The following is a 14939-nucleotide window of genomic DNA, read 5'->3' as shown; positions in this document are numbered from 1 at the left end:
TCATTTCAAAGATATTTAACAGTGACACATTTTCTATAATTATGACAGTAATCCAATTTAATGAAGAAAATAAAAATCACTCATAATCCTCTTGACTTGATAGAAGTCTTAGTGCCTTTAACCAAGCTACTGTGTATTTATAATTATCTTTGTTGGTTCTCCATGGGCCCTTGCTTCCACCCCCCCGCCCACCATAACCAGGTTGCTATCCTGGTTATAACATAAACTGGATGGGTGTGTGTGTGTGTGTGTGTGTGTGTGTGTGTATGTGTGAACGCTTGTGTGTGTGTCTGTCTGTCTTTATTAGAAGAGGTAGAAAATAGTCTGAACTCTGAATACCCCTGCCTTAATGGCTCTTCAGGGCTGCTTTAATTATTTTATCCTGCTGTTCCAAATTTCACTTAATGTTGTATGGCTACGTTTGAATGCAAAATGCAAGATCTCTGTGGTTAACACTACTTGGCAACTAGTATCTGGGGATTCCTTACAGCCTTGTGGTGAATCAGTGATGTGCTTTTTGGTGCATCTCATTTAACTTCTTTGGGGATGCTTTTAACCTGTGAGCCAAGGCCTGCCTTCTCTTTTACGATGCCAAACACGTGTGCCTTGACTGGAGAACGGGGACCATTTCCGACTCTGTTAGAGAAATGGGAACATCGTGCTTTCAACATACCTTTCACTGAGAAGCTTGAAATGTTCTAAGGTGGCACATCAGGGCTTTACCCTCTGCTTTAATCCCAGCTCATTTAATGGCTCACTCTGCTTGTGATGCCATAGTTAGACTTTTTTGTAAAAAAAAAAAAAAAAAGTTATGCATGAGTGGATTTGATTTTTATATTTAGACATAGCATGAGATATAGTATGTAAGCATTAGCTAGAAAATAATAAGTAATCCAAGAGAAGGAAAAATGATATTATCAGCAGAAAGTAGATCCATTTCATTTCTGCTTTTTTGAAGCATTTTCTATGGGAAAAGAAAGCTTCTGAAGATAAAATCTATTTGAAGTGGCAACTTGACCTCAGAAAGAGAAAATTTGATTTCTCTAGAAATGTAAAATGCTGCCTTTTCAAAGACTAAAGTAATATGCTTCCCCAGACAAGTGTGCTTGAAAGTAGGACTAGGGAAAAACAGGGGAAAATCCAGCTTCTTTTTCCTTAACCTTCACACCATCCCTTCGTTTGTAGGTTTCAGTGCGTATGAGCACATTTGGGTGTTGTATGTTTAGGGCCATAAATTGTATGTTACAGAGAAAAATTTGTAGAAATACTTAACACTGTGAATTTCAAATCTTACTATGTATGAAAAATCAATTTCTTAAAACTCAAAATACATTTTACTTATTTTTTAATGAAACCCTCCCATCCCATTAAAGAAACATGCTCCTCTCTAGTAATTTCAGGAATATTTGTAACCAACTACCTTTATATCTGTATATGTCCTGGGCATCTTTTCCGTGCTTTGTGTTTGTTTGTTTGTTTGTTTTTGACATTGAACAGTTCTTCCATTATTTGTCTTTGATTCCTTTGCCTTAATTTTGTTTGTTTGTTTGTTTGTTTTAAAGCAACTTACCTTTGTTCATCTTGGATTTTGGTTGCTTGTTACTGTCTTATTTCTTTTCTGGATGGTCATCTCCTCAAAGGCTTTATGTAGGTGACTTTTGCTCTATCCAGAAATGGTTCCTTGCATCTGGAGGTATTCCGGAAGAATGTCGAGAAGTGTCCAGTCCATTGCCCTAAAATTGCAGAAGATTAGTGTATCAAAACAGATAGTAAAAATCTCTCAAAATCAAACCAACACAGACCAGATAACTACAGTATGGTGTAGCTCACTGAGGAAAGGAGAGGAAGCATCAGAAACCCAGGAAAGGCTAAGGTTTGAAGTAGAACAACAAAAGATGCCACAGGGGTAGGAAAGTGATAGAGAATGAGTGCAATTACTCCCCTGTCTTTTGCTTACATCACTGTTACCAAGGTAAGTGAGCTTCTGGAACCAAAACACAGAACAAATACAAGAATGAATCAAATTATCAAATGTCTTGGGAAGTTTGAGGATACTATGGTTCTGTAAGGAGTTCTGATTTAAGACTTAATATGATTGTGTCACTGAATTTTAAAGAAATTAAACTTGAGATTGTCCCATCATTGTCAGTCATCCTTGAGGAACGATGAAAAACTGACGAGGCATTAGCAGCTTTGAGAGGTCCACTTAGTCACGGAAGATGGATTCTGTGAACCAGATTTAGGGGAAATGGTATGACTGACCTTCTCTCTGCATGTCCTCCTCATTCCCTCTCTGCAGCAGAACATTTTAGGACAGATTAGCACGTAGATGATTTCTGAGTAGTTAGAAAACAAAATGGCGATCATAAATATTATGTCATCCCTAAATAACCTTAATTCCTTTTTCTGATTGGATTGTTAAGCTAGTGGACCAGTAGAACCCTATTTTTTTTTTTATTTGTTTTTCAAATGTGAGTAATGGTTTCTGTTTGAGTTCTAATAGGTAAGAGAGTGATAGGCAGTTGAGTGCTATGCTGTTGCTGGTGGTGGGTTTACAACAGGCTGATGAAAGATCCCTAGGAGTCATAGGGTTTATTATACCTCCTTACGTAGTAAGAGGTTGGCTCATTTGTTCACCGCAGAGGCCTAATTAGGTGCCAGGTGCAGATTTTCTAGTATAGTCTAGTCCAGTGATGGATGGATGTAGATGGTCAGTGTTGTGGTCTATGAAGGAGGGGCCACAGAAACGAAGGACTGGAACGGAGAGGCTGAAAGTGAAAAAGAGGAATGAGGAGAGAGATAAAGAAAGGACAATTGATGAAGGCAGGTTTCCAGAAAGGTGGATGGGGTCGGTGTCGAGTGTGGTGTCAAATGGTGCTGTCTTGGACCTCATCCTGTTCACAGTTTTTCATTCCTACCTCAGATTAGGACACAGAGAAGGATGCATAGTCAACGCCCATCAAAAACAGGATTGGAATTTGGAGCATACACGAGAGGCATGAGCAGCTGGCTGCTGCTGACAAATTGGAATTTTATTAGGGATAAATCATACTCCTGAAATTGTTTAAAAAATGAATTATTAGGCATAGGACAAGTTAGAAATTGTGTGATTGTGGGGCCCCTGGCGAAAACTTGGGGGTTTTCATGTTTGGTCAGATTAGTTTGAGTTTATAATATTTTGTGACTATCACAGTTTAAAACATGCTTAGGCCAGAGAAGTACGAGTTCAGTTTTTGGAACGGGGCAGGCTGATATCCCAGTCCACTCAATGCTTATCAGACCACATCTGGTAGTGTGCCCACCCTGGCAACCACATTTCAAAAGGGACTAATCAGCTGAAATGTCTCAAAAGCTTGCAGATAAGACTGAAGGCTAGTCAACCATTTCAAAGAGCTGAGTATTTTTGGATGTTTATTGCAGAAAAGGAGACTTGGACGAGTTCCAGACCAAAGGAAGAAAGGCTATGAGAAGTTGATGTAAGAACCTGAAGGTTAACAGAGTGATTCTCAACACCTCCAGGGTGTTTTAAAGTATACAAATGCTTAGGACCCCACCCACCGCCAGTTAAATCAGGGGTGGGGTCAGACCCTGATATGTCTGAAGACTGCCTAGTTGATTCTAGCATGTAACAGGCACCTTCATCTTCCGCACAGCTGTAGGTGGCCCCAGCTTCCTTCATGCCTTGCCTAATACTCAGGGGCACCCAGGACAGCAGCCCGTCAGGAAGTCAGAGTGGACTCTCCTCTGCTCACATCACTGTTTACCATGGGCACTACCCAAGGGCTACACTCCCAGATCGGCTGCTGTCTCTCTGACCTCACCCTCCTATTTCTCACTGTATCTTTTTAACTGTCCCTTTCCCCTGTCTTTCAGGATCTCCCTGTGTCTTCTAGATTTAAACATATTCTCTACCTCTTCCCGAAATTTTTCTTAACTCCTGTTTTAACAGAAAACTGGCTCTCTCCTGAGGTTATTACTTCTCTTGAAGTCCTCCAAATGACTCACAGATTTTTATGTCTAGCCTAGATTTTTGTACTGAGATCCAGATACAGAAACGCTACGCTTACTATGTGTCTCCACTAGGGATGCTCCCAGACTAAGATCCTCCGAAACAGGACTCTGGTTCTCTGTCTGAATCTCCTCTTCTTTACTGTCCCTCACTTCAGTAAGTGGTACCTGCATCCATCCCACACTGAGGTCAGAACATTTGGAATGGTCTTTTACAACACTTCTTATGCCCAATCCAGTTTATCCTTATAGGTTGTTGTTTCAGTCTTCTGAATGTCCTTTTCCCTTTTCCCATTGCTGTTACCAAACACTGTTCTTTTGGGGCCACCATCTTTCCCCAGGACCGCAACAGCTTCCTGCCCTCCCTTCCTGGTGTACTTCTCACTGGTGTGCTCCTTCATGCCGTTCTATACCATAGGGAGTGAGCTGCAGACACATAATTTAATCATAACATTTCCTTTCTTGAGATTCCCCCAGTGGTTTTCTCCTTTCCTCTCCTCTCCTCTCCTTTCTTTATTTTCTGTGGCTCTTAAGGACCTCTGTGATGTGGTTCTTCCATTCCTCTTTTCAGGGACCTCCCTAACTCCATCCCCATGCCCCCCCTTCCCCCCCACCGCCAACAATAAGAAGCTCCAGTCACTCTTTCCTTCTTATATTTTTGTTTAACACATTGTGTTCTCTGCCTCTGAGATTTTGTATGGTTGTTCCATCTACCTGGCTGTTTCAACTGTCTTTTAGTCTATGGGTTCCTCCCCCTTTTTTTCCTTGAAACTTATTTGTTGAAGAGACAGGTTCAGTTTTCCTAAAGAATTTCCTATATTCTAGATTTTCTGATTGTATCCCAGTGGTATCATTTAACTTGTTACCTTATCTCCTTAAAATAAGTAGTTGGATTGAGACTTGGTTAGTTTCGGGTTGGTGTTGTTCTGTGGGTGGAGATATCTGCTTCCATCAGGAGGTGCATACTATCTGATAGCCTCTTTTTGTGATTTTAGGAACGATTAATAATCCATTAAGTGCTTATGGTTAAGAATGGTGTTATTCAGGGCGCCTGGGTGGCTCAGTGGGTTAAGCCGCTTCCTTCGGCTCAGGTCATGATCTCAGGGTCCTGGGATCGAGTCCCGCATCGGGCTCTCTGCTCAGCAGGGAGCCTGCTTCCCCCTCTCTCTCTCTCTGCCTGCCTCTCCATCTACTTGTGATTTCTCTCTGTCAAATAAATAAATAAAATGTTAAAAAAAAAAAAGAATGGTGTTATTCAGATTGTCATTCCTTCTTCATTTGTCATGTGCAGTACATCTATAATGAGAAGCTTCCATATATCAACTATTTTTTTTTAAGATTTTATTTATTTATTTGACAGAGAGAAATCACAAGTAGGCAGAGAGGCAGGCAGAGAGAGAGGAAGGGAAGCAGGCCCCCCGCCAAGTAGAGAGCCCGACGCGGGACTTGATCCCAGGACCCCGAGATCATGACCCGAGCCGAAGGCAGCGGCTCAGCGGCTCAACCCACTGAGCCACCCAGGCGCCCCATATATCAACTATTTTATTAGCGTGAAGGACCGTGTATATGAAAAAGTATATAAAGAGGGAAGGTAAATGCTTGATATAGTCTCTGTATATGAAAGTAGATAAAGTATATAAAAGTATATAAAGTATATATGAAAGTGTATAAAGAGGGAAGGTAAATGCTTGATATAGTCTCTTTAATGACTTTGATATTAACGACATCATTTTGTAGTACCCTCCAAATGTGACTCGTGAGTTGGTTATTTTGTTGTTGTTGCATTATAAACTTATTGAATTAAACATGTTTGATAGCTTTCAATCACAGATATTAGTTTAGTGATGCTTAAGTTGTTTCATCTTGGACAAGTGAGAACTTCTTGTTTCTCTTTGACATTTTTATGTCTGTCTCCTGGGTGACACCTAAATCCAAGGATCTTGTCTCTGTTGTTTGCCCTTTATCCCAGGCACAGAGTCACTGTCTATCAATTTGTTGATTTAGGGGCAGGATATTAAAACTTAATTATGGGACAAACTATCTTACAAAAGAGCATTTAGTTTAGTCTTTGTGGATTCAGAACTTGAATCAGAGAGTGGAAGTTATAGGAAGCAAATTTTGGCTTAACGTAAGAACCAAAAAATTTGCAGTAATTTAGGGAGGTTGAGTTCCATCAAGTCTTTGAGGGGCTGCTTTGCTCCAGAGAGTGAGAGGACAAGGATTAACAATCAAATCAGTGAGGATCTTTTTGCTTGGGAGCCCGAATGATCATTGAGGTCACTTCTGCTTGCAGGGTAATGACTCTCAAATCCTTTGTTGACAGATTTTATTTTTGGAAAGGTGCAGAGTTGGCTGGTTTAAAATTGTTGAAATGTGATTATTGTTTTCTCCCATGAACAATAATATGTCACTCTAAATTTGGTTCAAAGTATCATCAGTTTGTACATTTGATGAAACATTGGCAGTGATGAGTCATGCTTTATTAGCAATCATTTCTTTTATAAAAGGTTATAATTGTCCATTGAACAGACTTCTCATTGCATTAAATTCTCAGTCTTTTTGCATTGTTAGTCACATTTTAATAAATAGCCATTATACTATTCTCTTTTTAATCTTCAGATTTTATTAGTCGACTTCTCTCTGTATTGATAAAGATTAACATGAAGTGTGATTACTGGCAACTTACTTTGAAATTCTAATTTATTTTTCCAGAATAAAATACAGTAAATAGCACTTTTAGGATATTGCAGAATTGCAGAGATTTAGTAATATTGAGATGAGTTCTGAATTTACACCTGAATAAAAACTGAATTTAGATGGAGATAACAGGACCAAGTGTAAGTTTTAAATTTTTGAGGTATGTATGTTATACAGTAAGTAAGCACTTTAGCTGGTGTCCCTATTAATAAAAGAAACACTATTAATAGTACCTTTAAAATATTTTTAATGACTTTGCTGAGAATTTGAATTCAGCCCAATATATTGTCCTTGATACACTCTGGTTTGCTGTTGTCGCTTTCTCAGTTTTATCTACATTTCCTTCTGTTGCTTCTAGACAAATACAGTACGGAAACTAGCATTGTATCTGTCTGCACTTGGTATTATTTTCTAGCAGTTTCTCTTGAGACAAAATCACAATAGAAGAGAGGCAGAATATATTAAATTTTCCAGAGTATATTAAATTTCTTTTAGGTATATTGCCTTAATTTCCTTTGTATCCTCTAGACATAATTTCTTCAAGGTGTTAGCACATGGACACTATTTTCAAAGATGACCTAGATAATATTTGTAATTTTGTTTTATTGTACCAAATTATCCTGTGAATTTGAAGTAAGTAATGGAATAGAGAACCTTTGGGCTTTCCTTTGAGTATTTTTGCTCATAAGGAAACTCTTTCTATGCATCATCTTCTGAACCTGGAAGTTTTACCCTAAATGGGGTATTTTCCTTTATAGGTTTCACAAATGTTGGATGAACAAATACATGAAGAAATGAGCAGGCTGTGTTCCTTATTCAAAACTCCTACCTCTTCTTATTTTAATTAGAGAACTTTATTATTTACAAACTTAGGGCATACAGAACTGCCACAGCATTTCTGAAGTGCATTGAGATTTGGATTTGTGATTAGAGCTAGTCTGAAAGCTGGATTCACTTGAACATGGCTCTCCCAGGACACCCAGTGTCGCCATGTCTCTGTGTGTGGTTGGCCCTGTACTTGGGCATTCCCCTGGCTCTCCCTCATCCTGCTTTTGACAGCGCTTCCTGTGTGACCTTGGAGTAAAGGATGCCTCAAGTCATCCGTGGGCCAGAAGTCAGCTGGACCGAGTGAGTTGTTGGAAGAATTAGAGAATAGTAAAGAATCTCCAAAATTAAAACAGCACCTTAAATAGCTTAGGACAACTGGGTAAAACCTGGCAGTACCTCAGATTAGAATGTTCTGTGGTATTATTGACACAATTAAAAGTTGTTTTCTTTTTTTTACTGTGTTAATCACCTGAATTAATGTCTTCACTGCCAATCAAGCTTTGATTGCCTTCTGTTCATTAGCTTTTGATTTAATTAATGAGACTTTTTAAAGAGGAATCTTCAGTGTTTTCCTATAAACAGCTCTAATTTATTGATCAATTAGAATTTTGTAATTATTCTAAAGAACTTAAATCAATGTTTGAAGTATATGTTTTGGATATTTAATAAAATAGTTTAAACTACACAAGGTAGTTATTAGATGTAAACAGCTTTTCTGTTACTCTGTGTTATTTTTATAGAATAACAGATATCTTCTTTTGATGTCTTTAAAAAATGACATTTTGTTAGAGTTATTAACTTGGAATTTCAAGTATTTCAGTCTATGCTAAAGTTCATAGAAACATATGCATCAAAGGTAGAACATTAGAAAGTTGGTAATGTTATTTTCCCCAAAGGTATTTTTTCCAGAAGTGAAGTGGGTGAATTAACATTTTTCCTAAGGCTTTAGAACTGAAGGGTTCAGTAGTTGGTGAGTATCTAGACATGTAGAGAAAAACTAATTAAGAAAAGAGAAAGTCATAAGGACTCTAAGGTTAAAGAGCAACTTGATAATTAATATGATTTTTAATGGAAGACTACTAAAGTAGTTGAAGAAGAGGAAGATACTGATTCGTGGTCTAGACACAGGTAGCTAAAGGATAATGGGGTTTTGAAACATGGCTGTTGGGTGCAAAAGGGTTAATTAACAGAGCATTCTGCAAACTCTAAAACTTTAAGGAAATGAAAACTTGCCATATCCACATGTGTCAGAATCAAAGAGGCTACACATTTAATTTGGAAAAGGACAATAAATACTTAAACCAAACAAGGAAGAAGATACTGAAAACTTTATTAAAATTTGAGATTTCTGAAACTTTTGAAAGCAACAATTACTATACTTTATTCTTTTTTTTTTTTTTTTACGATTTTATTTATTAATTAGAGAGAGAGTTTGTGTGTGTGTGTGTGTAAGTGAGAGAGCACTAGCGGGGGAGCAGCAGGCTGAGGGAGAGGGAGAAGCTGGCTCTCCACTGGGCAGAGCTCAATTCCAGGGCCCTAGGATTGTGACCTGAGCTGAAGGCAGATGGTTACTGACTGAGCCACCCAGATGCCCCTATACTTTTTTCTTGAGTTATCTTTCAGGTACAAGAAAGGAATTATCAGTATATTAACATTATTAATATTTATTCAGTAAAAGTTTTTGAGAGTCTACTCTGTGCCAAGCAGTTTTAGGCACGCACATAGCAGTTAACAAAACAGAAAGAGTTCCTTCATTTCTGGAGCTAATAGTCTAGTATACATTTTAAGGAAATTTTTAGTGTTATGTGATATAATACATATTATATGTATTTTTAAGTTGGTGTTTTTAAGATGGGATCAGTGTTTTTAAGATGGGATCGGGAGGGAGACAAAACATAAGTGACTCTTAATCTCACAAAGTTGCTGGGGGGAGGGGGGGTCAGGAGAAGGGGGTGGGGTTATGGACATTGGGGAGGGTATGTGCTATGGTGAGTGCTGTGAAGTGTGTAAACCTGGTGATTCACAGACCTGTACCCCTGGGGATAAAAACACATTATATGTTTATAAAAAATAATAAATTTAATTTAAAAAACTCAGTGTTTTTAGCTGTTGTGATTATCATAACTATAAGAAATTAATACTTAGAGTTTCAACTCATGGAGAATGGTGCTTTAGAATCAGAATTCCATTAATCTGGATTTTGTTCTTTTTATGCAATTACCATAATAAATATGTTAAAGGAATTTTTCATCACAAAAATAATGCACATAGTATATGAAATTACTTAAAGGTGTTCTACCTCTAGTTGCATTTAAAGAGTAAGTGTTGGTTCATTTGAAGGTTTCTCTCCTTTTAGTGTATTAGAGGGGAATGAATTATGCTTCACAGTTTGAGAGTGTTTTAAGTATATGACCTTCAAAAGCATGAATTCCCTGAATTCTAGAATTCAGTTTATGGTGCATATAAGTTAATGATCTCAAGGGAAGTAGAAAAGCTTTGTGGGAAGAAGGTTGTGTGTCTTTTTTTATGGGTGAGGGGGAAATATCTGTAAATGTGGGGAAAGATCCAAGCAGTTCCTGGAATCAGTTACTGCCTCCTCTGGGGAGCCAGTGATGAGCTCAACTGGGCTGAGAAAAATCTGTGCAGATGTCAGCACTGACTGCATCCCAGCCTCAAGCCCCGCCAGAGGCCCCCCCATAGTCATAAAGGACAATGTGAGAGCACAAGGTACAGTCTCCAGTTGAACTCCATGTACCTATCAATTTTTTGCCTGCACCTGGGTACCTAGAGCACAGTCAGGAGTGGAAAAAATCAAGGTAATGTACTGAGGAGAGAAGGATGCAGGGCAGAAAAGCAGTTGGCTTGTCATTCCAGCTGAAAGACAAGGAAAAACAGCTCCTAACCTTGAGAAGATGGTAGGTTGTGGAGCTTTTTAATTAGATGGCCTTCGCCCATTAGGGTAACCAACAAAAGTTTCAACAGTTCATGCAATGAGGAATGCCACTAGGATTGTCGGGCTGTGCTGAATTCCTTGGACTTCAGGTTTTGTGTCTGTGGCAGATTTTGAGCAAAACCAGACCAATTGGATGCAGTTCTTAAAAAAGAGACATTCTCATTCTTTTCTTCAGACTCAGGTGCTGGATTCTGTGGACCACATGAATTCTTGTTTGCTGGTTCCATAAGCTCTGAAGATTTGTGGTTGCAATTTAAATTGCAATGAGAAGGGCGCCTGGGTGGCTCCGTCGCTGAGTGTCTGCCTTCGTCTAGGGCCCTGATCCCAGGCTCCCTGCTTGGTGGGAAGTCTGCTTCTCCCTCTCTTCTCTCCCACTCCTTCTGCTTGTGTTCCTGCTCTTGCAGTCTCTCCCTGTGTCAAATAAATAAAATCTTAAAAAAAAAATTGCAGTGGGAAACCATTTTTATCTATCAGATTGGCAGAGTCAGTGGTTGCTAACATAGTTAGGTGAAGGAGCTTACAGGAGTTCGTACATTCTCTGTATAGGAAGTCTAAGTTGGTACAACCTCCATGTAGGGTAATGTTTATTACCCTATTTATCAGAATTAGAATTTAGATGTGCACATACGTTTTGATCTGGCAATACCACTTTTAGGAATTTATCTTAACAGATTTTTTTTTAAACGAATGTAGTTACATGCCCACAAATATTTATCGCCATCACTGTTGTAGTAGTAAAAAATTGGGAATGTGCGAAACGTCCATCAGTAGAAGACTGGGATTAAATGAAGTATACTATACTTATACAAAGGGGTACCCTGTGGTCTTTCAAAAGTAATAGAAAGTTTTCTCTATGAATTTATGAGGAAGTCATCAAATTTATTAAGGTAAAACCGATATACAGTGTACTCTGTCCAGCATACTACCGTGTGTGTGTGTGTGTGTGTGTGTGGTTAAGTGTATATGAACAATGGTAACCAGTGACCTCACAGTACGGGAGCTGGGCGCTGAAGGAGTGTAGCAGGGAGACTTACTGTTCATCAAATGCCTTCTTGTACCTTTTACATTTGCAGTGTGTGCTTGTTTTATCTATTCTTACTAACAAAGGATGCTGCTAGGCCTAGTAAAGGTAAAGGAGAGCATTTACCTAGACGACCAATGTAGATTGTCATGTATTTGTTCACAGAATTGACTAGATAAAAAAGTTATCTGCCGAGTGCAATCTGACTTTTAATTAGAGCCAATACACATTTAGAATGCATCTGGAAGAACCATCTGCTTGGATAGGTTTTGTGTAATCTTATAATAGTAAAACATTCATAACTTTTATTTTGATGGTATACTGTATGTATCATAAGACACATTCAAACCAAATGTAATTTTAGGAGGCTCTAGTAAAAAAAAAAAAAAAAAGAGAGAGAAATAATGAGAAAGGGAGGAATGGGTGATAGAGAAAGAGGAGGAAAGAATGGAAAGAGGATAGAAGTCTGAGAGTCAAGTCAGGCTTCTGAACTTGGGGCTTGAATGACCTCGGCTTAAGACTGAAGATAAAGACATTTTAACCAAGGAAATGAAGGAGCTTTTGGAAAAACTAAGGAGATTTATTTTAACTTCTTGATTTCTAATTAATCTGAGAATAATTGATCAAGTTTGGTGATTTTGTTAAGCACTAGTTTCATTCTGGAAGGAACATAGAGTGAATCATAGAAAACTTTGGTGAAATCTTAGACGAGGCTACTGTGAATATTTTAAATGGGACTATTTAAAATGTGAATATTTATGATGATGATATAAAATTCCCAACCTTACTGAAATTAATCTTGTTGTGGCAGCATAATTGAGTCACTGACATTTTCAGTGCAAAAATGCATAAAATATAAATCGTAAGGAAATTAGCGCCATAACGGGAACATATTTTCATGGATTCACTTCTCATCTTTTCTTTTGTTTCCGCCAGAGTGAATGGGAAGTTGGTAGCCCTGAAGGTGATTAGGCTGCAAGAAGAAGAAGGTACACCTTTTACAGCTATCAGGGAAGGTAGGCATTTTCTCGTTATCTTTGCTTTTGTGTTTACTTGATGTCTGTAGCTGTTTAAATATTACTCACCTCTGCATATGCAGAGTTTGTAAATTATATGGTTATATCTCATTGGAAAGTGTAAACGGAAATTTAAAAATCAGTATCTCTTGAAATCATGTCAAGTCATGTTAAATAAAATAAGACAATCCTGCTGTATACTCAGGTGTGTGTGGGGGAAACCTTCTGTGTATTGATGGTGAGACTAAAGCTGACTAAGGAATTTTATATTCCTGGTTTTGTTTGTAGGGTTTCTAAGGTACACATTAATTAAACATTACTTTATATTCATGACTTTAAAGAAAAGTCCTTATAAATAGTGGCCTCATCCTATCTTATTAGTCATTTGTATTTCTTCGCTCCTGTCCTTTACCATTTTTTCTATTGGTTATTCTTATTGATTTAGAGATACTCTTTATATATTAGCATCATTTATCTTATAATATTTTCTTTCATTCTGTCATTTTTCTAAAAATTTCTTTTACAACATAGTTTGTTACATATATGTTTTAATTTTTATATAATAAAATTGTTTTATATTTTGCTTTATTTCTGCATAGTTTCTCTACCCCAGGAGAATAAAATATCTTTTTATTAGTGGGAAATTTTCAGTTCAGTTTTAGAACTTTTATTTATTTATTTATTTATTTTTATTTTTAAAATTTTATTTATTTATTTGAAAGACAAAGATCACAAGTAGGCAGAGAGGCAGGCAGAGGGAGAGGAAGGGAAGCAGGCTCCCTGTTGAACAGAGAGCCTGATGTGGGGCTCAATCCCAGGACCCTAGGGTCATGACCTGAGCCAAAGCCAGAGGCTTTAACCCACTGAGTCACCCAGGCGCCCCAGTTTTAGAACTTTTATTAATAGCTTTCCCTCCACTACATTTTTTTTTTTAAGATTTTATTTATTTATTTGACAGAGAGAAAGAGTTCACAAGCAGGCAGAGAGGCAGGCAGAGGGAGAGGAAGGGAAGCTCCCCACTGAGCAGAGAGCCTGATGTGGGGCTTGATCCCAGTACCCTAAGATCATGACCTGAGCTGAAGGCAGAGGCTTAACAACTGAGCCATCCAGGCACCCCCTTCCACTCCTTTTTTTTTTTTTTTTAAGATTTTGTATTTCTTTATGTTACAGAGAGAGAAATCACAAGTAGGCAGAGAGGCAGGCAGAGAAAGAGGGGGAAGCAGGCTCCCTGCTATCCAGAGAGCTTGATGTGGGACTCGATCCCAGAACCCTGAGATCATGACCTGAGCTGAAGGCAGAGGCCTAACCCACTGAGCCACCCAGGTTCCCCCTTCCACTACATTTTTAAGAAACTTTTAATAATAGTGTTATGTTAGTTTCAGGTGTACAATATAGTGATTCAACACTTCTATACATTACTCAGTGCTCAGCATGATAAATGTATTCTCAATCCCCTTTACCTATTTCACCTGTCCCCCTACCCACCTCCCTCCCCTCTATTTGTTCTCTGTATGTAAGAGGCTGTTTTTTGGCTTGTTCTGCTTTTTGCTTGTTTTTTGTTTTTTCCTTAAATTCCAGATACGGATGAAATCATATGGTATTTGTCTTTCTCTGAGTGACTTATTTCACGTAGCATTATACTTCCTTCACTACATTTTAAAAAGTACAAATTATCTTGACATAAGGCTTCAGTTTATTTTTTGCATTGAGGGAACTATAGCTGGTTCACAACAAAATAACTGTGAGTGATTTACTGCAAGAATATCATTAAGGTATTGGGGAATTAAATGTAGTCTGTCACTGGTCTGATTTGTTTCTCACAACTATCATTACAATTTACATTTGTTTCTGAAAGGCTTCCTTTCTGTTTTCACTTTCTCACCTCTCATTCTGCTGTTCATACCACTTTCGTTTGTTTTCCTTCATTCCTACTTAGCTGAAAATGTTCTTGTAAAGGCATCTTTACAAATATTGCTATACAAAGAGGGTGCTCAGTCTGATGGGATTGGAAACCACTGGCTGAGATGGAGCAGTGGTTCCCATCGGGCTCTGGAGGGAGGCAAGGTGAAGCGCTCTTGAATTTGATTTTGGTAGACCCTGAGTGCTGGGGAGTAGGAAAGGGGCAAAGAGATGCTAGGCCAACAGAGAAGCAAGAGGACATGAAACTGGGCAGCAGGCACACTCCCTAATGTGCGGGGTATACACCACAGTTTCCCAGCCTGCCCTTGCTGTTCGTGCCAGCCTTGGTTCAAGGTTCAAATAAAGTTTATAATGGTATTAGAGGATCTAGTGGTGACAGTTGGACTCATCAGTGGAAAGTTCAAGGGGACAAACAAGTAGGGTCAAACTGAAGTTGTTGTCTATCTGTTCATACTGCTTGGGTATGAGGCAAAGCTGTTGGGCACAAGGTAAGCCT

At 38.4% G+C, this 14939-nt stretch overlaps 1 protein-coding gene across 10 annotated transcripts in view; it reads left to right on the top strand.

Moving 5' to 3' along the window:
• CDK14 (cyclin dependent kinase 14) overlaps positions 1-14939 on the top strand; it is a 575914-nt gene that overhangs the window by 180377 nt on the left and 380598 nt on the right. For all 10 annotated transcript variants that reach the window (XM_082692298.1, XM_082692296.1, XM_082692295.1 and 7 more), the window contains one exon: positions 12444-12523. In XM_082692298.1, coding sequence (XP_082548424.1) covers positions 12444-12523 — 80 coding nt within the window. The remainder of the gene's footprint in view (positions 1-12443; positions 12524-14939) is intronic.

The sequence above is a fragment of the Mustela nivalis genome, assembly GCF_964662115.1.
Source record: "Mustela nivalis genome assembly, chromosome: 12".
NCBI classification, from domain to species: Eukaryota; Metazoa; Chordata; class Mammalia; order Carnivora; family Mustelidae; genus Mustela; species Mustela nivalis.
This window is presented reverse-complemented; position numbering and strand designations above follow the sequence as displayed.